The sequence below is a fragment of the Rissa tridactyla genome, chromosome Z (assembly GCF_028500815.1).
Source record: "Rissa tridactyla isolate bRisTri1 chromosome Z, bRisTri1.patW.cur.20221130, whole genome shotgun sequence".
NCBI classification, from domain to species: Eukaryota; Metazoa; Chordata; class Aves; order Charadriiformes; family Laridae; genus Rissa; species Rissa tridactyla.
Window position 1 is genome coordinate 61,458,103 of NC_071497.1, and position 24,863 is coordinate 61,482,965.

General features: G+C 39.8%; 1 protein-coding gene across 3 annotated transcripts in view; it reads right to left on the reverse strand.

Annotated features, from left to right (window-relative positions):
* AP3B1 (adaptor related protein complex 3 subunit beta 1) overlaps positions 1–24,863 on the reverse strand; it is a 178,364-nt gene that overhangs the window by 147,868 nt on the left and 5,633 nt on the right. For 2 of the 3 annotated variants that reach the window (XM_054187047.1, XM_054187050.1), the window contains exons 2-4: positions 13,412–13,487; positions 8,275–8,349; positions 1,181–1,276 (exon numbers count right to left, since the gene is read on the reverse strand). In XM_054187047.1, coding sequence (XP_054043022.1) covers positions 1,181–1,276; positions 8,275–8,349; positions 13,412–13,487 — 247 coding nt within the window. Of the gene's footprint in view, positions 1–1,180; positions 1,277–8,274; positions 8,350–12,672; positions 12,729–13,411; positions 13,488–24,863 lie in introns of those variants that run through there. The other variant, XM_054187048.1, reaches the window with a different exon arrangement.

A 24,863-nucleotide genomic window follows, 5' to 3' on the forward strand; every position in this document is an offset into this window, starting at 1 on the left:
CCACACATAAAGCCAAATTATAAACTTTGTTACAAAACCATAAAAAAAAGGTTACAAAAACAGAAAGAATTAATTACATTTATCTATCTTTCACAGCAGGCTTAGTAATTTTCTTAGTTGCTGAAAATCTCAGCTGGCTTGGAGTCTACCTCCTTGCCACATCACCACTTCTTTGAGTTACTCACAGTCACAACATTTGAGTTATCCCCTCTCCTTTTGTTCCCACAATCCACAGCTTTTTAAAAAGTCATGCCATGAGAAGCGTTCACTGTATACCTATCTCAGTAAAAGCATACACTACAAAGTCACTTGAATTTTAGCTTTTTGTGGCAGTCACAGATAGTAAAGGTACTACACGTGACATTGAGGCAAAAGATGTAAGGAAAGGGGTAGAAAGCTCTCTAGTCACTCGTGGGGTGCTCCTACAGTTCCATACCTGGTGCTCTCATTGCAACATTTTCCAACAAGATGCAAGGTCTGGATCAGTGACATGACAGAAATTAATTATGAACCTAGAGTAACCTTACAAGAACAGTACAAAAAAACCCCCAACCCTCTCTTATTATAAAAGCTGGACAAATTTAAGGATGGAGACTTAATAGATCTTTCTTTTCTCCACAGTCACACTTCAAGGGCAATCCTAATCTTTGTTCTCTAATTCTGTTCCCCACTGTGATCTGAATTTGAAATGGAACAGTAAAAAATGCTTTTTCTTAAGTGCTTTTAATAAAAAGTAGCATGTGCAACACATTAAACATTTTAATTTAGGTAGTACTACCTTGCTTATGTTCCAATTCTCTGTTGTACAAAAAGATGTTTTACACAAACTAAAAGGAACACATGTGGTTCAGGGTAATAACAGGATCTTCTTTTAACATATATAAGCTACCTTGCAAAGAGAAAAGGGATTCCAGAAACTAAATGCTGGGCATGTGAGAGCACCAATCTACTGCCTTTCTTTAGGGAAGTAATTTTACTTTATGCAGGCTTAGCTGCATCTCAAACCTTGATGAGGTTTGAGATGGCACAAAAAACATTGTCAATGACATAATTTGAAACTGGTTTATCAGACGCAGACATTTACACACTTTAGTTTACCAGACTACACTTATACAGATATTTTTATTTTTGTGGTACCAGCTCAGAACTCTCTATGACATGTTGTTTAGTAGTCACTCACTTTTAAAGCACGCTGGAAAGTACTGATGGACAATAATGCTAGATCTTGCTGCTCCTCTGCATAACGCATCAGATAAACATACACAAGCTTTTTTATCTGAAAAGAAAACCACAACATAATTATCAGAAAGTTTTAGAATTCTACAAAACTAAGTCCTAGATTGCACAATTTCACCAACATTTTCTTCTTTGAAGGAAGGGTTAATATTATCACTGGAGTATTCACATGCTTCTCAAATGTCTTACGATTTACTGTAATTCTTTTAGCAGAAACTCCCTGAGGTGCTGCATATTATCTAATTAACAACACAGATGAAGGCTAATAAAAAAGTACTGCTTTATATTATCAACTAGTAAATAAAGACTTGAATAATCTAAGAAGCTGACATGTGGCAACTGGCCACCTGAACACTCTTCATGGTTTTTTCTTACGGAAAATATGTTAAACTGCAATAGCCAAGGATTTCAACAAGCTCATTTTAGTTTACCCTGAAACTCAAAATCACAGAATGGTTTGGGTTGGAAGAGACCTTAAAGATCACCTAGTTCCAAGCCCCCTGCCATAAGGAGGGACACCTTCCACTAGATGAGGTTACTCAAAGCCCCATCCAACCTGGCCTTGAACACCTCCAGGGACAGGGCATCCACGACTTCCCTGGGCAACCTGTTCCAGCATCTCACCACCCTCACAGTAAAGAATTTCTTCCTAATACCTAATCTAAAATTACCCTCTTTTAGTGTAAAACCATTACCCCTCATCCTATTGCTACGCTCACTGATGAAGAGTCCCTCCCCATCCTTCCTGTAGGCCCCCTTTAGGTACTGGAAGGCTGCTATAAGGTCTCCCTGGAGCCTCCTCTTCTCCAGGCTGAACAAGCCCAACTCTCTCAGCCTGTCCTCATAGCAGAGGTGCTGATCATCTTTGTGGCCCTCCGCTGGACCCGTTCCAACAGGTCCATGTCCTTCTTGTGGTGAGGACTCCAGAGCTGGACGCAGCACTCCAGGTGGGGTCTCACAAGAGTGGAGTAGAGGGGGAGAATCACCTCCCTCGCCTTGCTGGCCACGCTTCTTTTGATGCGGCCCAGGATATGGTTGGCTTTCTGGGCTGCAAGCTCACATTGCCAGCTCATGTTGAGCTTTTCATCAACCAACGCGCCCAGGTCCTTCTCTTCAGGGCTGCTCTCAATCCATTCTCTGCCCAGCTTGTATCTGTGCTTTGGATTGCCCTGACTCATGTGCAGGACCTTGCACTTGGCCTGGCTGAATTTCAGGAGGTTTACACGGGCCCACCTCTCAAGCCTATCCAGGACCCTCTGGATGGCATCCCTTCCCTCCAGGGTGTCAACTGCACCACACAGCTTGGTGTCGTCAGCAAACTTGCTGAGGGCGCACTCAATCCCACTGTCCATGTCACCAACAAAAATGTTAAACATAAGTCCTGACAACAACCCCATGGGAATGCCACTGGTCTCCACTTGGATATCGAGCCATTGACCACAATTCTTTCCGTGTGACCATACAGCCAATTCCATATCCACTGAGTGGTCCATCCCTCAAATCCACATCTCTCCAATTTAAAATCAATTACTTCAACACATTTGAAAGAGAAAACACCTTCCAGCTGAAGTGTGGTAACTTACACTATTTAAATCTGATTAAAAGCACTTCTGACTACGTCTTGGACAAAAGCAAAGTGTATTAGATCCACCTTTGCCTGACTACAAGCATTCAAAAGATGTAGCCAATATAAGCATACTACAAAGGATGCAATGTTCAAAGATTAAGAAAACCTCAGTATGATTTTCGGGGAGGGCGGTATTCAATTTAGTTCACTTTACCCCCTCATGGCCACTGTATGCCCAGGAAGCAGTGAAAACATTTTTTACATTTGAGTTGTAAACCTACTGTTGGGGTTTATAATGGAAAATTCTGAAAGACCCTCAACTACAGCTGTGCTATAATTACTGTCACTATCAGAAGATGTATCTTTGTGCCAATTCTGGCAAAAAGCATAATATTAAATCACAGAAGGTTACACCATACTAAATTATTTGTTGTTCAGCTATATACAAGCAGCAATCAACATTGACCACAAGAGGCCTATGCACTGAATGACTGCAGGTGTGCAAAGAAAGCCTCCTTTCCTTGAAACCACTCTGTGACTAGAAATGGAAGCACTTAGAGCTTCGTGACTACACTATTCTTTTACCATTTACCTTCATTCAATGTTGAAATGCTCCTTTCTATAAAACTAATCATAAGAGGGGCACATTAGGCTTGAGGAACACAGACAGATTTGTTTAATTAGTTTATCAATATAAGCACATCAAACTCCATGAGTTATTGACCAAGACTTATTTTTGTTCTATACCACCAATTGTTTATTAGGTCACTTTTTGTATCCTTACCATCCATGACATGATGCACATAATCAAGTTGAGGTCAGTGTGTACTTATAAAAACAAAAATCACAAGGCACTTCTGTAAACAATAAGATGCCCTTTGCTTCTCTTAAAACAAATGAACGTGTTCTACTGCTTCTTCACCTCCATTTCCCTGTATCAGAGCATTCAGCCCTGATAAAAGATTTAAAAAAAAAAAACAAAACAACTCCAAACCAGCAGCCATTTCTGGGCAGGAAAGTCACTCGAATACTAAGTCACTCAGATGAACTGATGCATTTGCTATTGCATTGTAGCAATTTGTACGGACAGATTTGTGTAAGAATTCTTAAGGACAGGAAAAAATTTGGTAAAACACTTCCAGAAAACAGTATCAGGATCAATGTACTAAGAATCTGACTTAATACAGTAATTTCTCATCATTTCAAAACCATCCTAAAAACTGGACCATGATAAAGGTTTCTGAGTCCCAGATGTACTAACTAGATGCCTGGAAGTATACCTACATTATGACCTAAAGTTGTCATCTAACTAACCTTGAGAAAGAAATTAGTCGGCTGGCTTTACTGAATGCCCTCATCTCTTTTCAATTTAACAGTCTCTTCTCACACAAATATGTTAGCACTAAATAGTGGAAAAATATGTAATGAGGGAACTTTGACTACAGCATAGAGGAAGATATGTGAATTCAAATATCTATCTATTTGTTTTAAAATATAAGAAAAGACCCATAAGATATAAACAGTGAATAAAAGGCTTCTACTAATTCATGTTAGGTTATGTGATACAACCTTATCTGCACATCCACAAAGGAGCACAGAGATACAAAGGGTGTGGAGGGGTGTTTGCAAGTAATACCCTGCCCTAGCTTCTCTCAAAACCATGACAGGAACCATCAGGCCAGAGGTGCAGAGAGACACAGTAGTAGGAGGGAACCCAAATTTAGGACTCAGAGGAAAGGACACCCTTGTCAGGCCCCTCCCAGGACCACCTCAGGAGAGCCTCAGCTCCCATGTCCAAGTGTTAAACCCATGAAGAGTTAACACCAGAGCACCTTTCAGACTGAGGGGCTTTTCTGCATACAGGTATGGGATGCAGACGAAGAGCATTTTAGAATTGCAGCAGACTTATCATGGGATGTTTTTGGGAAGAACCAAACTGAAGAAGAAGTGGGGGAATCTATGTGATCTGGGGAGGAACAAGTAGGGGAAAACAGAGGGATAAGTGGATCAAAATGGCTGGACACATCTAAACAGTTTGCTGGTTGGTACATCTACCCTTCTGTGCCCTGCACCTGATCAGCAGGTATATTTTCTCATTAAATTCCATTTTTAACTATTTTCCTTTGTGAGGTACTCTGTATTCAGTGTGAAGGTGCATGTATGTGCCAGCAACTACAGCCAGGCCACAGCCTGGAAGGCCCATGTGTCCTGGGGCACCAGCAACTAGAGACACCAGAGTGAGGGGACTTAAGTGAGCCTTCAGCAACTGCAACAAGTCATAGTGGCTACCACCTGGAACAAGTGAGGGTCTGGCTGACAGAACCCAGGCTGGGACCACAAGCCAGTAGGCCCATGAGCATGGACACAAGCAACTGAAGAGACTAGAGTACGCGAAACCAAGTGCAAACCCATGTGTTAGTGGTGCCAGTGACGGGAATGGATGCGGGTGTACCAGTGGATCAAGCTGCACTAGCCAGTGAGTAGGTGAAGTGGCCTGGAAAGAAGCTAGGTAAGGCTGTGGGTATCTAAGGGCAAGACCACAGAAGGAACTGGCTATGGCATAGACCAGGGGAATCTCATCCAGCTGTCAGAGAAACCAGACGGTCTGTGGGTCTCTAGGGGCAAGAATCATGTGTTTGTGTGCATCTTTCTAAGGGCATAACAACAAGTGGTTTGCTAGTAGAGGACTATGGGAGTTCTGGCCAGGTCACTTGTGCATCTAAGGGTAAGACCATGAGAAGGTAGCTACTGGGTGACCAGGGGAGTCCTGCTTTACATGTGTTTGCATGCATACAGCAGTTTGTACTAACAACTGATATAGGGCTGCAGCCTCAGGGGCGCATATGTTCAGGTGCCAGCAGTGGGGGTGACTGGGATTGAGGGGCCAGCCACTGGGCAGACATGTCTGAGTCTATCTGCTGGATGGATTCACACTGTATGCATGTCTCTATACGTACATTCCCACTAGCAGACCTTAACCTTGAACTGCCAAGCTGCTGGTGCTGTTTGCATTCATCTGAGTACCCTATACATATGTATTTCTTAGGTGTGTATATAGACACACGTATGTGTACACGTGCACACCTACCAGGAACACAGTCCCAGCCTCACTACTGGTTGGCCTGGAAGCCTGGAGCTTGGGCAGTCTTGCCTCTGCTGAGTTAGTGGTTCCATCCCTAACAGTTAAAAGCATCCAAGACTAATAATACTGTGTAAGGCACTCCCCTTTGGTGTAAGGTATGTCTGTTCAAAACTGGACTTAAGAGTATTCATAACTTACAAACACAAGTTAAAGAGGAAGAGAATATTCAACTAGTCTGGTTCCTTACCCCATTTCCTTTTATCACCTATTACTAAAAGTACAGTTACGATTTCTAAAATTGTTTTAATACAGTAAACTCTGAAATATTCTGAATTGTCATTTTTGAACACTTATGCCTCTTTGACTTACCAGAGCTCAGTATCTGGCCGCAACCAGATACATGTATTTTCAAAGAATGGAAAAAAAACTAAAGTTTTAAAGTAGCAGCTAAACAAGAACAACTTCTTTAAAGCTAAAATTAGACTCAAACTTGACTATTACTATCCATCCTTGTAAAATAAGGACAGAAACAGATGTGTCTTCAACCTGCTATATCACAGCACATTAAAGACAGGCAGGAGTTTGCTGAAGTTGTTATTGCAGAAAATAAGACCTTTAGTGCCTGAAGCCAGGGAAAAAGCAACTTTTGTTCCCATTAATAATAAAGGTTGAAGTACATATTTCCAGGAGAGGAGGGAAGAATTGGAGCATGCATTCAATTGACTTCTCTTCTTAAAACCCAGTGCTTCCAACTACTATTTCCTGCATTTTTCCAAAATTATGATCCTGTGCAGTAGGAACTAACTAATATCATTGCATGCTCGCTCTGCTTTCCTCAAACTGATACTTGATGGTCACTATGCGGTCTGGAACTACAAACTCACGGATGTTATTTTCATCCAAATCTCATTTGTCAAGTCAACTGTTAACTCTGACACCTCTGCACTGGAACTGGCAGTGTTACGCATAGGACTGGTAATGGGCATCAGAGTAACGTTTCCTTTATAAAAATTCTGGTTGTACAACGTTCTAATGCAGATGCTGCTTTAGACTTCCTCAAGCCACATTGTAGGCCTGTGGCTTTAAACACATCATAGTTGAACGCAATCTCCATTTTTTAACTTCCTGGAAATTTGAATTTTCACTAGTCCAAAATGGATTTTTTTTTTTCTTTTTCTTGCTTTCTTATCAGAAAAAAAAAAAAAAAGATACAGAAGAAAGCTATTTTGTGTGTCTATCACCTGATATTGGGGCAAGAACAGACACATATGCTCCTAAAATAAGCCTGAAAGAAAAACTTCTATTTTTGCTATTGTTTTTATCTACAGAAATCCTGAAAACAATTAGTAAACATATCCTCTTTTAATTAAAGTCTCAGAATGTAGTGCAAGTTGAATAAATTCAGTCAAGTAACTTGTCTCAAAAAATTAACTTCTATTGCAGATGATTCTGACTAGGTTGTTCATCAGCTCCTTTTGTAAGTAGTTTAAGTTGTTCTTGTCTGCCCCTTCATATACTCCTTTCATAATTCTTCATACGAAATAAATAAGTAAGGGCTTAGTCCTAAGATGCAGGTATGACTTTGCTTTAAAGTGTTCAGGTCTTGCAAAATATGAAAGCAACCCAGAGATTTGAAATCACACTACATATTAGCAATTTTTTTTCTCTGCTCAAGATGGTACCTATCCACCCCCAAAACACATCATGTCTCCAAAAGATTCTGAGATTTGAAAGCTACTTTTCTGTAACATTCTGGAATCACAGGCATTCATACTAATAAAGCATTAAATAAATTCTCTAAAGTAAATTATCAAAAGAACAAACATTTAAGTATTGTGAAACAAAAAATTATTTTAACACACTTCATTAGTAACATCACGTTTTGTCTAACCACAAATTCATACAAAGACTTGTTTAACTGAGTTAGTGATCTCACTCTGCAATCCTCATGCTGAGACACTCCTTTTATAAATATACACTAGAACAGTGAACTTCTTTACCCAACCCTTACCTCTTAGCCTTGATCTGCAATAGACATTTTTAAATACAATGTAGCACAATCCCTACTCAAACTTTGCAAGCAGCACCGCACCTCAAACCATAGTACCTTTCCTGAGATTCACCACCCTACACTTCCACAAACGTTCCCTAACCAATCAATTTTATAAATGTAAACATTATTATTCCTCCCTCCAAATCACCCAGTAGGTTCCTTTAATTTACATATTAAACTATTACCGTAATGCTGTCACTGAAATTAAACCCTGAGAAATTCTATTTTAAAAAATCCTAGAGATTTTATGGTTTATGTTGAAGTCCAAGTACATTTAGATAAAATTTTCATAAAGAGATCTTCCATAACATTATGCTTAATGAGCTATAGGAATACCTCAATATTTTTACTGGCAACATTCTTCACAACAGCAGGAAACAGCCCAGAAGCATTTTTTCCATTTGCAATCATCTATAAAAGAAAAAAAAAAGAAGAGGCAAATCTTAGTAATGTAATAATATCATTTATTAGAGTGGGCTTTCCAGGTTTTTTGGGGGTTTTTGTTTTTTTCTTTTAAAGAAGCCAGCATTTATTCCAGATTTATTTAAAACATGATTTCTATGAAGTTGACGATAAAGTCTGACTTTGTTAACTATGAGACTTTACAGGATACTGTCGATACAGCAAATCCCCTGAGAACTGGCTGTTTATGGAGTTTGGGGTGTGTGTTTGGAATCAATTAACTGGATTTTACTATATTGGACTGCAAATCATTTTTAATGCTTTAATAATTACTTAAAATAAAGACCTTGCTAATCTGAAAAGCTTTACAGAATTACCTGCTGGGTAAATAATAAATAAATCCAAAAAATACCGCACCTCAACAAAAAAAAAAAACCCCACACAAAAAACCAAACACACGAACAAAAAAAACCAAAAAATAACGTCAGAAGTAGTCCTGTGCATTCTCCCTGGAACAATCTTGGTGTGCAACAGAACCAAGGAGAGAAAAAGAAATACAGACATTGCACTTTAAAAAAAAAAAAAAAAAAAGCATGATCGTTTTCCACAGCAAGTTAAACACAAAGACCTTAAAGTGTTTATACAAAACAAAAGAACAGCAAGGTAAAAAGCAAGATCAGTCAACCCACTGTGATTTATTTAAAAAAAAAAAAGAAGAAAGTTTTCATATCTGATCTCAGAGAAATCTGAAGCTAGTGTATGTAGCAAACAATAAAATGGTCTCAAAGAGCACAAACAACAAAATCCCAGTTCAGCTTCAGCCCTTGTATGAACAGCCTAACGAGGAAGTTATTTATAAGAAACCAAGTAGTTTAGAAGGAATAAAATACTTCCGTATACACTACAGCTGCCAACTCTCATATTTCTTAGATCTAATTCCAGCAGAATGCCTGCCAGGACTTCATGTCCAAGCTGCAAACCATGGAATTTCATGAACCTGTTATATCAAGTTAAGTGTTGCTGAATACAAACTCAGAGCAAGCCCAACTGTGGCCAAGAGCAGGATCCAGTCAGACAAACATCAAGCTAATCAGAAAGGACAAGAGCTCACTAAGACAAGCAAATATGCCAGGATCCAACACAGGAACATGAGTTATGCAGCTGCGGTTGCTGCTGTTCATAACTATCACACATTCCCTCCATTACTCAACATTATACAGCTGATTAAACTTCATATTCCTAACTCACAGCCTGTTTGTGTATTTCATTGATAAAACACATCAAGGGCATAAAGAACTAGGATCTTATGCAACAAAAGCAAGAACACACAAAACCAGGCAATACCTTGACAAACTGTGTATTTGGAGAAGGTTAGAAGAAAGATGCCAGAAGAGGAGAGAACGTAGTTCAAGCTATTAGTGAGGGGGCTTTTCAGAAGGGTTTAAGAGCAGTTGTGCGGCACAACATTACAATTTAACCAACTTAACATCTTAAACTATTTCTTGCAGCTGTATTAAAGCACAGGAAGTGACAAACTAAAACACAAGCACATTGTATGTGTTCCAGGGGGTTTTAACTAAGAATCTAAATTAAACCACTGCTGTCAAGACTGTAGGGTCTTTGTAATGAATGCCAAATTGAGAATGACCACACTCAAGTAGAACTTCATAGCAAGATGCACTGTAAAGAAGTATCATAGAATAAAATACTATCAGTCATCTCATCTTGATGCAACAGAAGTTACGTTACTCAAAAATAGTGATGAACCTTAGACTTCCCTGACAGGCTGTAACAGTATGACTCTATGCATTACTTGCATTATTTAACTGATCAACCATAATAGCTCCAGTGTACCATGTAAATATGTATTTAGGGTCTTTTAAAAGAGTGTATTTTGACTCATTAAGTCGTAACGATTAGTGTAAAACCTCCTTAGCCCATGGATCATTAACCTGAAAGAACATAATGGTTCTTTCCAAGACTAAGGTCTATCATGTGGTTTTTGTTGCTGTGCCTAGACATTCTCCAATTGTGTTGTCTTATATAACTGGAGTTCCTGCACAGACAGAAACTTTCATTCTAGAATAAGTACTATGCAATGTCAAGGAGCACTAAACTTCCCCCCCCCCCCCCATAAGAGAGACACAGACATAGCCAAAATTCTCTGCAGGAATTTGCTTCCATGGGAATTTGTTTCCTAAATTTATGCTCCAAAATCTTCAGGAGCAAAATTCCACTGAGATTTTTTTCCCAGATGAGAAGTTCAGACAGGTTTCCACACTTGGTAACAAGAATAGCTTGGTTGTTGTAATATCAGTGTATATTTTAAAAGAAATATCAGCTATTGTGTTTCCATACATACAGTAGAATAAACTTGGTTCTGTACACACTTCAAATTTTTTTCTAAACCACCAGTGTTCCTTGTAATCTTCCAGAGACTGCAATTATTTTATGGTATGCATGTAAGGAAGAAACATAAAAAAATAACATACTGACTAAAAAACATCACTGATCATTGAAGTCACACGTAAGTATTCTATCTGAAGGTAGGCTTAGACACCTTCATGTAAGAGGTGAAGTGGAAAGATCAAAAATGGACTATTCCTATGCTTTAAATTATGTTGTTAGAAGTCACTCTCTGCAAGATAGATTTGGTTTTATTTGTAATGAATCTCCTCCTCCCCATGACAAAGTGTGCAAACCACCTTAACGGAAGAAGCAGCAGCAAAAAGAGCCATAAGCAGTGTTCTCCTGGTACTTTTCCATCACACCTATATGGACAAATTAAGGTTCCAGCTCTTGAAGTACTTACTAAAAAGAGTAAAAAAACCTATTGGTATGCACAGCTTTTTCCTTTACCTAAAATTACTGAAAAAGTGCATTCCAGGGAGACACACTAAACAATACTCTGACAACGGAGTTCCTTCTTCCTCACATAATAAGGCTAGAGGAAGCCTTTCATCTCTGCAAAACCCATCTCATCCCTGCAACCTCTCTAAATGTAAGCACACAATTAGTAACACACAAGGATCTTTGTGCCCAGCAAGAACATTATTACTGCTGCCAGAAGGCCTTATGCTAATTGTGCAAGGTCCCAGTCCTGGCCTGTAAAGCTCATTGTTTCAGTTTGTTCTGTGAACCACAGGTTGGTACCAGGTATCTGTTATGAAACACAGTTTAAACAGAGGATAACAGCAAATACCTTGAAAATATGAAAGGGACTGAAAACAGAGGATCCAGTAATTAAAAAAACCCACTTGAGATCAAGTAACGGTTAACCTCACGAGCTAGAAGGCTGTTTCTGCTTTAAGAAAAGACACAGCAGCTAAGCAAGGAAGAAATATCCAAGAAACACCTGCCTGCTGCCACCTTGGAAAGTAGTGCTCTTCCAGCACTGTGCAGTGGTTAGAAAAGGGACAGAAACCAAGGACTGGGAACTTATAAAAGGACAGAAATCTGGAACTGGGAAATGGGGTAGCAGAAGAAAGAATGTGCTCAATTCAGTTCTGCCTCCCCTTGCTGAAGAGCTCTTGAGCCCGATCACCTCAACCTAAGACGACTAAGGACCACAGCTATCAGTGCTAACTTCACATCTACAGCTCCATGATATCATATACTTTTAGGAAAATTAAAGAAACAGTTGTTAAGTGCTTTGAATATGTAGCAGCAGCAGGTATTTACAAGTGCATTTGCTCTTTGCACACTCATTTATAAGAGCAGCATTGATTGTAGGAAAAAAATGGAAAAAATAATCAATCTAGTAAAGTTTTCATTTAAAATTTAAAGCTGACCCCGCTTAATAGTTTCTAATTCCCCAGTATACATACACATCCAGTTGCAACAGTCTCCAAACACAGATAAAGAGATCTGGCCACCCTTTGAAAAGAAAACTAAGGGAGCAACAGGCAGCTCTCCCCAGCCTTCCTGCCCACAGTCATAGCCAGAAAAACAAAACAAAACAAACTTTTCTGAGGGAAGCAGGAGAATGTAAGTTACCATAGGATGAAACCATGGCACTTTTAAAGGCCATGATTTCTTGCAATAGCACCTCTGTATGGTCAAACCCTGAGGAATCCCACATCACATCAGAGAAGATGAATCAAACTTTTCACACACACCCCCAAAAAAATGGTGTTATGAAATAACAGTTGAGAGATTACCAAGGTCTAATAGGTAATTGATATCTCTGGCATGACTAGGATCAAAGGCAAAAGCAGAAGACAACCAGCTTGAGTAAAATCTTCATCACTAGAGGATAACGAAGGGAGAAATCGCCAGCTTTAGAATCAGAGGAAAGAACACATTTGCATAATACAACCTGTACCTACTCACTTCAGTACATGTGTAGACAGGGTAACCCACATAAAACCCAAGAAAAATAAAAGGAGCTGCAAAACAAACAGAGGAGACTGAAGGAATAATGACAGAAATCAAATGCAGAAGTCCCAAAAAAATAAGTCAAGTGGACCCTGAACAGCTTTCCATAGCTTCTAATACTTTTAAGAAGAAATAAAGGGACATTATCAACTTCAAGTTGTTCAGTTTATAGAGTTTAAACACACAATGATGTTAAACATTATTTAATCACCTCTGTGCTTAAACAGTTCACCTGAAATACTCAGTCGAATACACAGGCAACACACCTGATTTAAAACAATCCTTATATAATCTAAAAAAGTAAAAATAGTAAATGCAATTTCTCATTTTACTTCTGCAAATTTCTGTTGTTTCCTGTCTGCCGAATTAAGACAGCAATTGAAGCTTCTCTAAAGAAACCCTTTCGTATTTAAGATCTCACCTCCCTACTGAAAATAGTTATTTACATGCATATTAGCACTGTTACGTAAATATTTTAAAAGTACATGACTGCATATATTTCTATATAGCAATTTCTACACAAAATTCCAAATTAAGGACTTCACAGTACCTTTTAAACACCATTTAGACACTCAAATGCTGACGCGGTATAGGATCTGTAAAGCTAAAGCAGTATTCACATCCAAGAAATAAAAATAATAACAAAAACCCAGATACCCTAACAAATAAAAATAATAATAAAAATATCACATACCCCAACAATTCTTTTCATAGCATCCAGCTTTGCAGAATCTTTACTGCTTTCCAACATTTGTTTTAGGTCTTCATTTCTATGGTAGAAACACAGTAAAGCATCAATTAGAAAAAGGAAAAAATAAAACCAGAATACCATTTTTATATCCTTGCATCAATTCAGCAACATAAGGTGAAGCCCTGCTCCTTCTTGCCCACTTTTAAATCGTATCTGTTAACATGCTGGCCTGGTATAATGAAGTGTTCAGTTAAAGAGTCTTTCAGATTCCAACAATAACACAAGTCCATGCAACTTTAATCTGCTGTTAGCTGAACCCTGGCTGGAAGGTTGAAGTATTGAGGCAACAGAAGAGCTCAATTTGAATCAACAACTGATTCACTCCTCCCTTTTCCCCCAGTGAGGGTGAGATGTAATAGCCTACGGTTGACATGTTTGTGTTAAAATATAATATCAGCTTACATAGATGACTGAAAAGCCTAATAGTGTTCTTCAATATTGTCTGAATTTCAACGAGAATCAAGTATGTAACCTTATGTTTTCATCTGCATTTCCAGACTGTAAATTGCTGTCTCCATCCTCAGTACCAAAAGCCTCAGATCTGTAGTACATCTATTCTACATGCCATAAGATTAAGATAGCCCAATGAATAGACACATACAGTGTCCAAGCACTTTTCACAGCTGAAATAAAATTCTCACAGAAAAATATTCAGTCCATAAGGATGTTCTCTTGCAGATATAGCTTCCCATTAGCCAACACTAAAAAGAAACCTCACCCTGCTTGGCTTTTTAGATGCAACGACATCGAAGTCTAGCTGCATTTATACACTCTGAAAGCTTACAAAAAAGGATTTTTTTAAAGAAATAACTTTTTGTAATGTCTAAAATGCTTGAGTACTGAAAAATACAAAGCAAACAATGGCTCAAGAAGAGACACCTGCAGTATTCCAGACAACTCTGAAAAAATTTCCAGGTTTACAAACCCTGTGAGATTTCACATAGTGAAGGGCAACATAGAAATCCAGACAGGATTTCAAAAGTGAATGCAAAACCTAGATATATTCCGATTTATCACTGCCCTCAGAACTTCAGATGAGGAGGAAAAAGAGGTTTAAGCCAAATCCAGAATTAGTTACAATGAGACAAAATGTTGTCATCCTCTCCCTCATAAGCCTTTAAATAGCATTTTTCCTACTCGCAAGGGATAGAGTCACTCTAATAGAGAAGATTCTCCTCGTATTTTCAGACCCAGTACAGTACTGCATTTATTCTGTGCCCTCCATGAGAAATCCACACTGCCCACACACTTCAGTATACATCCACAAAATTAAAAAACACAACCGGATGGGAGAAAAAATCCAAACAACATTCTTTTTTCTAATAAGCCAGAAGAAAAACATGCAAAATTCAGGATGCAGATACCAACATGCAACTTACAATTGAACTCTAACTGCTTTTTCAAAACAAATTGTTTCATGAAACACTGGAACAACCTAATACAGATGGCTTGTTGTAAATATTGGCTTCGACAGCTTAATATTTAAGTATTATCTTTAAAAGAAAAAAAGTGGAAGCATTCAATTTCATCACCTGCTTCTGGACCATCTCCCAGATATCACTAGAACTCCTTATTTTGTCTGCATCACACTCAAAGGTTTTTACTGGTTTTAGTTACTCCTGGAAGTGTCCAAATATCTATATGTTCAGTCTTCTACTGCTATGTTTATCTAGTTGTTTGCTTCAGTCCTTTAAATTATACTTCCCATGCAACTTTGTTCTGTAGTTTGGATACTGTTGAAATCAGTTTAATATGTCTATAGCTGGCAGCCTTCTCCATGGCAAGTGGTAACATCCAGCGTACCACCTTCCTGGAACACCACCCCACCTTGACAGATCTGTCATAAGTAACTAATGCAGTGATTTTACAGACCTTTTGCTATTACCCTCCTCCCACCTCCCTGGGATAAAGGCACAACTCCCTCCACATTAAGCTCTCTGGTTTTCTGATTTCACTTCAAGCATGCTTGTGTTCACCTCTATATCCTCACAATCCTTTTAGCCACTCCATATTTCTCCCTCAGCTCTATATCCTCATTTTTGGTATCAGAAATCAGGTATTTGTTGGTTGACGGTTGCACCTAAAATACCTTTAATAATTTGCTTTTTTTACCTTTTAATCTCGCTGTGTAGTTCTGTTTGTAATCAGCTTTTTAGGAAGGTTAGCTTGGTTTAACTTTTGGCAGCTCTCTCTATTCCCATCATTCTTGGTCACACAGATAGCTTATTTTGCCGACCATTCCTGTCCACCTATTCCTCATACGATACCAAGTCAGTCTCAGTTATTTTAGATCAGCCTGAAGCACCTTGCCTGAGACTTTGCCCTAGTTGGACACAAAAATTTCAGAGACTTCTAATTGCTTCTGCTTAAGTCTTAATCCTTACTTTTTAAGCATAGCTTGTGAAAGAAAATATGAGACACGGTTATCAGTTACACAGCAGAAGACTGGAATTGATTTAGAAAGTTGCTTCCAGTCCTATGCTCCTGCTTCCAGTTTTCTACTGCTATTTCACATAATCATGTACAAATTGACATAGAGACATCAGTAAAAGCTAAAACAGAGGATAATATTAATAAATTGTGATCACCTCGTTCTCATATGATTGGTAGGAGGATGCTTTTGTTCCTCGGCACAACCAACAAAGCAACTACTTTTCAAAAAACTTAGTATCTGACTACAGAATCAAAGAGTGTTGTGCAATTAAGATTTTATAGCAACCACTTAAGATTCAAGTCTGGGAATACATTTAGCTAATAAAATAATTAACAAAAAAGCTACCATGAAAAAACAATATGTCAACAAGATTTGCAAGTGAGAAAGTAGAAAGTGTGGAAATCGTAACTTGAACTTGAGTATCAAGCAGCAAAAATGGAGGAAGTTACACAGCACAAGATTCAAGTGCATGCTCAAGACTACCTCCCAGAAGTTGGAAGTGACAAAAGCAGACAGTAATAACAGGATGAATATGAGTTACCAGTGTAACAAATACAAATTAAAAAGGCAAAAGGTGAATTTAAGATGTGAAGACAGAAGTGTTCACAGTAAGAACTGCTTATAGAAAATATTCTATCATACAATTCATTTTGAATGAATTTTCAAATTTCATTTTCAAAACATTTTGAAATATTAACAAGGAAGATATAAGCTAGAGAAATTAAGACATGAACACCTGCTTACAGACAGCCTTGCTTCCCTAAGAGAAAAGCAGTAGAAGGAGAAAACAAATAGGAGAAAACCACATGCTCTTGACAAATCCATTTAGAAATTAATTGCTACATGAACAGATGAGGTTTTTTAAATCTTTTCTAAAAAATTATAATCCAGGATTAGCAAGCATTAGCTACTTACAGAGTAAAATATTGCTCCATATATTCATATGGATCAGCAGCAGCAAGCCTTTTTTCTTCTACAGTTAGATACGGTTTCAGTGTAACCTCGAAGTTTCGCCCTTTAAGAGCAGATTTAATAGTGCAAGACACCTCAATTATTTTATCCAGCATTGTAGAATTTCGCTCCATTCTTTTAAGTACAGTCTTTAAAAAAAAAAAAAGTAGATGACTGCACTTAACCAAGCTTGCCTGCAGAGACTGAGGTCTAGTCAAAAAAGAAAATCTTATTAAGTAACAGGATACCCACTCCCTTGCTGTTTTAACTTCTAGAAACAAATATCCTACACATATTTCAAAGGTCATTTCCCTCCAAAAACAACTCTTATCAGCAGCCTCAATGAACAATGGGAAAGGCAAATGCATTTCAGTCTTTCATAATATAGTTTATTGTACGGTACAAAAATATTTTCGTCTTCTGAGCATTAAGAAGATTTAAGGGAATTTCAATCCTTAAGTAAAATACCTCAAAACAGAAAGCATAAATGCAAGCCTCATACTGCTGTTCATGTTTCTATACTCATTAGTTATTCTGAAGTGACAGTTCTTCAGTACACAATGTTATACAAATAATTTCTTTATCACTTATGTCCACCTGCCAGGAGTTCAGGAAAATGCAAGCAACCCTCCAGCTGCATCAATACTTTTGCCTCTCCTCACTAAAACTTTGAGAGTAATTCTAGCCTTACAGAGTTACGTACCTATTACAGATGACTGAAATACAAACTTCATTACTTCAGCAGCAAAACTAGGTTTAAAGAAACCTAATCTGACGGTTTACAAATGATATGGAGCTATATGAAGCAGGACAGTAACGATCCCAACCACAGTAGGTTCAAAAAAACCTGCATAAGAATAAACCCATTTTCCCTAACAGTAAGAAGTGAAGTGACTTTCTGAGAGAGAAAAAGAAAAAACAAGATTCCCACCTGTCTGCCCACTGACATATCTAAGAACGCAACGGGATTTCCCAGAGTTCCTAAATTGTAGTCTAGTGTCTTAACCTCTATATAATATAGCACCATTGTACTCTAGTGTCTTAACCTCTATATAATATAGCACCACTGTCCTAAAAAGTTGCCAGCTGAAAGCACTGGAATGGACTATAATTAGAAACATTACCACAGAATCACAGTACGGTAGGGGTTGGAAGGAACCTGAGGAGACCATCTAGTCCAACTCCCCTGCCAGAGCAGGGTCACCTAGAGCAGGTTGCACAGGAACGCATTCAGGCAGGTTTTGAGTATGTCCAGAGACTCCACCACCTCTCTGGGCAGCCTGTCCCAGTACTCTGCCACCCTCAAAGTAAAGAAGTTTTTCCCTAGGTTCAGATGGCATTTCTTGTGTTACAGTTTGTGCCCGTTGCCTCTTGTCTTGTCACTGGCCACCACTGAAAAGAGTCTGGCCCCATCCTCTTGACACTCACCTTTTAGATATTTATGAGCATTGATGAGATCCCCCCTCAGTCTTCTCCAGGCTAAACGGGAGGAAAGGCTGAAAGACCTGTGTGTCCAAGAGATGCTCCAGTCCCCTTGATCATCTTTACAGCCCTCCACTGGACTCCTTCCAGTACTTCTTTGTCTCTCTTTAACTTGGGAGTCTAGAACTGGACACAGTACTCCAGATGTGGCCTCACCAGGGCAGAGTAGAGGGGGAGGATGACCTCCCCTGACCTGCTGGTCACACTCTTTTTAATGCCCAGGAGACTCTTTTAAACCCCAAGAGACCATTGGCTTTCCTGGTCGCAAGGATGCATTGCTGCCTTATGGTCAGCTTCTTGTCCACCAGGACTCCCAGGTCCCTCTCTGCAGAGCTGCTTTCCTGCAGGTCAACCCCTCTTCCTCCCTAGGTACAGGATCCTAAACTTGCCCTTGTTGAACTTCATTAGGTTCCTCTCCACTCAACTCTCCAGCCTGTCAAGGTCTCGCTGAATGGCGACACAGCCTTCTGGTGTGTCAGCCACTCCTCACAGTTTTGTGTCATCAGCAAACTTGCTGAGGGTGCACTCTATTCCTTCGTCTGTGTCACTGATGAATATGTTGAACAAGACCGGACCCAGTACCGACCCCTGGGGAACGCTGCTACTTACAGGCCTCCAACTGGACTCTGCACCGCTGGTTAGAACCCTCTGAGCTCTGCCATTCAGCCAGTTCTAAATCCACACCACTGTCCATTCACCCAACCTACACTTCCTAAGCTTCTACCCAGCCAGTCATGCCAATCATATAAGGCTATCAGATTGGTCAAGCATGATTTCCCTTTGGTGAAGGGGAAATCATATATACCCATATGCAACATATATAATCATATATACCCATATACAACATGAACAGGCTATGAAATACAATCTTGTTATTTGCATAGCATCTACCAAAAAAGGCAATAAGCCAATTATTAATATATTAAGGTATCAGATGCCTTTGTAATCTTTACCACCACAGGCTTGTATTCCTCAACATAAGAATCTGAAAGTTAAGGGAGTATAAATTAGAAACTCAAATTCATTGCCTAACTTTCTCTCATAGAAAGCATCACACGTGACAAATGTATGATGATACGATATGATGGACATCACAAAACACATCCAGACATATTCTTTTAAATCACTGGTTGAACGTTAAACTGAAGACTTAACATTCAAATTTTCTGCTATGTTTTCTTATTTTTATTTTAGCCTTTAAAGATAGATACTACTTTTGTCTTTCTACCTCAAAGCGCTGCTTTCTTCATATGCCTTTGCACCACTTCCGGATACAATAGGGGTATAAATATTGTAAGACCTACAATAGGCCTACCAGCTAGGATTAATCTTACAGATATTACTGTTAAGGAAGTAAACAAAACACACCGGTTAGATTTTTCAAGTTCTCATTCTCTTTCATGCTCCCCCTACTCCCTGCCACTAAAAAGAAAAAACCCCAAACTTTAAAAAATCCCCACCCCACCAACCCAAAATTAGAGGAAAAACAAAAAACAACCCAAAAAAACCCAACCCAAAAAACTAGAACTTGACAGTCAAGAGAACATACTACCAAACTATTTTAACAGCCTGGAGTCTTATGCTAGAAAGCACTCTGACCATTACTTTCCATGCTAATTATGGCAAACAGCAACTAAAGAACAACTCTGAATATGCCGTACTCTTGTTAGCACACACTTGGTCACTAAAACTGGTATCTTGCTCAGATTAAGACCAGGATTTCAGATTCCATTAAGCAACATTACCCACTTTTACAGAAAACAAGAGAGGGTAAGCATAACTATACATCACTGAGGTTTAAACCAGCTATGTCAGTGACAAATCTGGGCCTCTCTCTCAGTTACTTTGTCTTCTTGTAGGAACTATCACAAATCTTTAACCACATTAAAATACTAATCCATAATCTGTGGTGTATTATTTGCCACTGCACCTACGCATTCTGAACAACTGTTGTTAAGAGAACACAGAACACTCACTCCACCCTGATAAGATACACATTTATTAAATTTCCTATTCTTTTTAGCTACACCATAAGATGAAACCCATAAACTGTCAGTATTTGCTACGGTTCTAATGTACCCAATTACTGAAAGAAACCACCTGCTGTAAAAAACAGAAGTTTCATCAGTATCAAAATGGCAACTGAAGCCCAGCTGTCAATGTAACAATAATTCTTCAGCTACAAAATCTTTACTCCTGGAAGTTTTTCAGTCTGCTGTTTTACAAAATAAGAATTTCATTGTGACTCCCCATGCCATCTATATGCCCCAAAACCTGGGAACAGTTTTAATTCTAAGAAAGGGGAAGGAATTTTAAACAAATAAACTCATGGTGAGACAGAGACTTCATACACAAGGACAGTGCTGTGTTACTTGCAAGATAAATTTTGAGAGTACTGCAAGAATTACTGCAAGATGGGATTGAGACCTGCCCTGCCAAGAAGGACTTTGGTGTACTGGTTGATGAAGAGCTGGACATGAGCTAACAACGTGCGCTTGCAGCCCAGAAAGCCCACCATATCCCGGACTGCATCAAAAGAAGCATGGCCAGCAGGTCGAGGGAGGTGATTCTGCCCCTCAACTCTGCTCTGGCAAGACTCCACCTAGGGTACTGCATCCAGCTCTGCAGTGCTAAGCATAGGAAGGACATCGACCTGTTGGAGCAGGTCCAGGGGAGGGCAACAAAAATGATCAGAGGGCTGGAGCACCTCTCCTGTGAGGAAAGTCTGAGAGAGCTGGCGTTGTTCAGCCTGGAGAAGAGAAGGCTCCAGGGAGACCTTTCAGTACTTAAAGGGGGCTTATAAGAAAGATGGGGACAAACTTTTTAGTAGGGCCTGTAGCAATAGGACAAGGGGTAATGGCTTTAGACTGAAAACAGTTAGATTCATACTAGATGTGAGGAAGAAGTTTTTTTACAATGAGGGTGGTGAAACACTGGCATAGGTTTCCCAGAGAGGTGGTAGATGCCCCATCCCTGGAAACATTCAAGGTCAGGTTGGACGGGGCTCTGAGCAACCTGATCCAGTTGAAAATGTCCCAGCTCACTGCAGGGGTATTGGACTAGACGACCTTTAAAGCGCCCTTCCAACCCAAACTATTCTATGATTCTAAGATATAGGAAATGGCAAACAAATCCACTGCAGAGGAGGAAGCAAGCTTCACCAGTTCTGATATTATGGAACCAGCCATTACAGAACAAGAACAAAAGTTACAAGAGTCCCATTCAACAGAGTTTTAATAATGCATTTCTTGTTTTAAGTTCTCCATCTGCTGCATACTTTCAGTTATGTAACCTCAACTGCATTGTTCTTGTGTTTAGGAGACTTCAGTCTGGATAACATAATTTTAACCACAGCATCTGTCGCGGTTTGGCCTCAGACAGCAACAAAGAACCACATGTGGCTCGCTTGGGCCTTCCCAACACAGGAAGAATCAGAAGAAAGAGGCAAAACTCTTGGGTTGAGACAAAGGCAGTTCAACAGGACAGCAAAGGGAACGAGAAAAAACAAGAACAATAACGCGGATAGAAGAATATACAAACACAATGACAGAACCACTGCTCCCCGACCACACCAGCACCCCAGCCGGATCCAAGCGTCGATGTCCTGTCCCCTCCCCTGGCAGGTCAGGGTGGGTATGGCTCACACGGCATGGAATACCTCTCCGGGGGAGAATTAACACTATCCCCACCGGAACCAGGACAGCATCCTAAGATTTATTTTTTTTTGCCTGCAGCACAACAAAATCTTCCAACATGAAGTTTGAAATACTGCGAATATTACCAGGTTTGAAGCAGAAAATCCACACTGACGGAGAGTTTAACCTTTGATCTGGGCACCTGAGTAGTAACATAGTCTTATGGAAGGTCCCATGTCCTCCCGCAAAATTAAAAATAAATAAATAAGTAAATAAATAAATAAAATCCGTTTTTACGTTTTACTGGCACTGCAAAATCCTTTAAATAAATTGGCTTAGTCTAGCTCAGGCTATTGTGTAAACTCTAAACAAGTTTAAATTTAACACTTAAAGAGGAACTGTAAATTGATTTCAGAGCCATATATAACATGGAAGCTAAAACGGCAGCGAGTACATGCTGCAATTTGAGTTTATTTTGTTGTTGATTGGAGGTCTTCCTCTAGCAGGAAATTAAGAAATCTGAGCTTCACTGTGTTTCATTCTACACCACAAACTGTTTGAACGACATCTTGTGGTGCTATTCAGTATTGCCATCCTCTTCCATTATAAGACTAATATTAATTGCAAATTCACAACACCAACATAGAATTCAACTATTATTTCAAGGGAGACTCAAATCATTTGTCTATGAGCATAGCTGTTCCGTGGTTTAAAGAGGAACTGAGGTAAGAAATATCTCTTTCCTTTTCCTCCACCCCTAATTTTTCAATTTGAAAAACAAACATACTACCCAAAAAGCAAATTTTTAAAGGACAGACAGCAGAGATGTGAGGAAAACCAGATAAATATAGTATTCTGTAAGGTTAAGAGCCACAGAGAAGAACAAGACCAGTTATAGCCTGAGCAGCAACATAATTTAACTCGTTTAATGATTGCTTTGCCAATAGCCATCTTGATGGTTTAGGTACAGTCTCATCCTCCTCAGTGAGGAAACATATAGAAAAGTGTAAAGTTAAAACTGGATAAAGCATCTTCCCAGTTCTCTGTCATGAAACTATAGTACCTGAACAATGCTCAAGCAACTAAGCGCATGAACACCTATAATGGGCTCAGTTTTGGGGCCAGTTTTGTTTAATATCTTTATCAATGATCTGGATGAGGGGATCGAGTGCACCCTCAGTAAGTTTGCAGATGACACCAAACTAGGTGGGACTGTTGATCTGCTTGAGGGTGGGAAGGCTCTACAGAGGGACCTGGACAGGCTGGATCGATGGGCCGAGGCCAACTGCATGAGGCCAAGTGCTGGGTCCTGCACTTGGGTCACAACAATCCCAAGCAACGCTACAGGCTTGGGGAAGAGTGGCTGGAAAGCTGCCCGGCAGAAAAGGACCTGGGGGTGCTGGTGGACGGCCGGCTTAACATGAGCCAGCAGTGTGCCAAGGTGGCCAAGAAGGCCAACAGCATTCTGGCTTGTATCAGGAATAGCGTGGCCAGCAGGAGCAGGGAAGTGATCGTGCCTCTGTACTCGGCACTGGTCAGACCTCACCTCGAGTGCTGTGTTCAGTTCTGGGCCCCTCTGTACAAGAGGGACATTGAAGTGCTGGAGCGTGTCCAGAGGAGAGCTCCCAGGCTGGTGAGGGGTCTGGAGACCAGGTCATATGAGGAGAGGCTGAGGGAGCTGGGCATGTGTAGCTTGGAGAAGAGGAGGCTGAGGGGAGACCTCCTTGCCCTCTACAACTACTTGAAAGGAGGCTGGAGAGAGGTGGGCGTTGGCCTCTTCTCCCAAGTGAATAATGACAGGAGCAGAGGAAATGGTCTGAAGATGCGGCAGGGGAGGTTTAGATTAGATATTAGGAAGAATTACTTTACTGAAAGAGTGGTCAGGCACTGGAACAGCCTGCCCAGGGAGGTGGTTGAGTCACCATCCCTAGAGATGTTTAAGAAACATCTAGATGTGGCACTTCAGGGCATGCTCTAGTGGCAGAGATTGTAGGTTGTTTGGTTGGACTCAATGATCTCAAAGGTCCTTTCCAACCATGAAGATTCTATGATTCTATAAGCTGCTGCTACCACCACCATCGATGCAGATATGTGAACAACCTGCATTTCAAAAGCTCTAACCAGATGGCAGCTAGTATGATGAAACAGTTTGAAACCATTCCTGGAGAGGACCGTGATTTGATCTATGATTATCTGTTGTCCATAGTTACAGACACTACTTCACCCAGCAAAAAGAAAGGTTGTCTGAAAGGATGAAAAGTACCAATCTTGCAGCTCCACTGCATGCAGCCTATTCTATAGTGCCCACACCTCCGATGCAGCACGGAAGCTTCTGCAAGAGAGAAGAAAAAATAATAATAATAAAAAAAAAAATCTTTCTTGGTGGCAGAGATCAGTATCCTGAAGGCTGGAAGAGTGGCATCTGAGGTGGTCCCGCCACTTAAGTGGTTCTATCAACTTACAGCCTGTCTTGAGGCCAGTGATCAGAATTTGCAGACTTTTGCAGGTCACTTTGCAGCACTTGAGAGTTGTGAAGGAGAGTGAGAAGCAGTAAGTATTTCCACCTTTCCTGAAAATGGTGTGAAGAGACTTCTTTTAAAGATACCACCACAAAGGGGGTGCTGCCGCTGCCAGAACCCACAACAGCATTAGTATATTTATATATGTCATCATTTCAGAAACGCTGTTAAAGAGCATTACAGTGTTGTTCATATTCTATCAGGATACCAAAAAAAAATATCTTCATAGGCCAAAAGAATTCTAGTTTTCTCAAAGACAATAAACTACTGCAGTGTGGCATAGCAAGGATACTCTTCAGAAAAGCAGAACTAAGAAAATCTGGAATTTCTTTCAAGTGTCAGCCCTATTTTATAACAGTGTTACAGAAACGTAT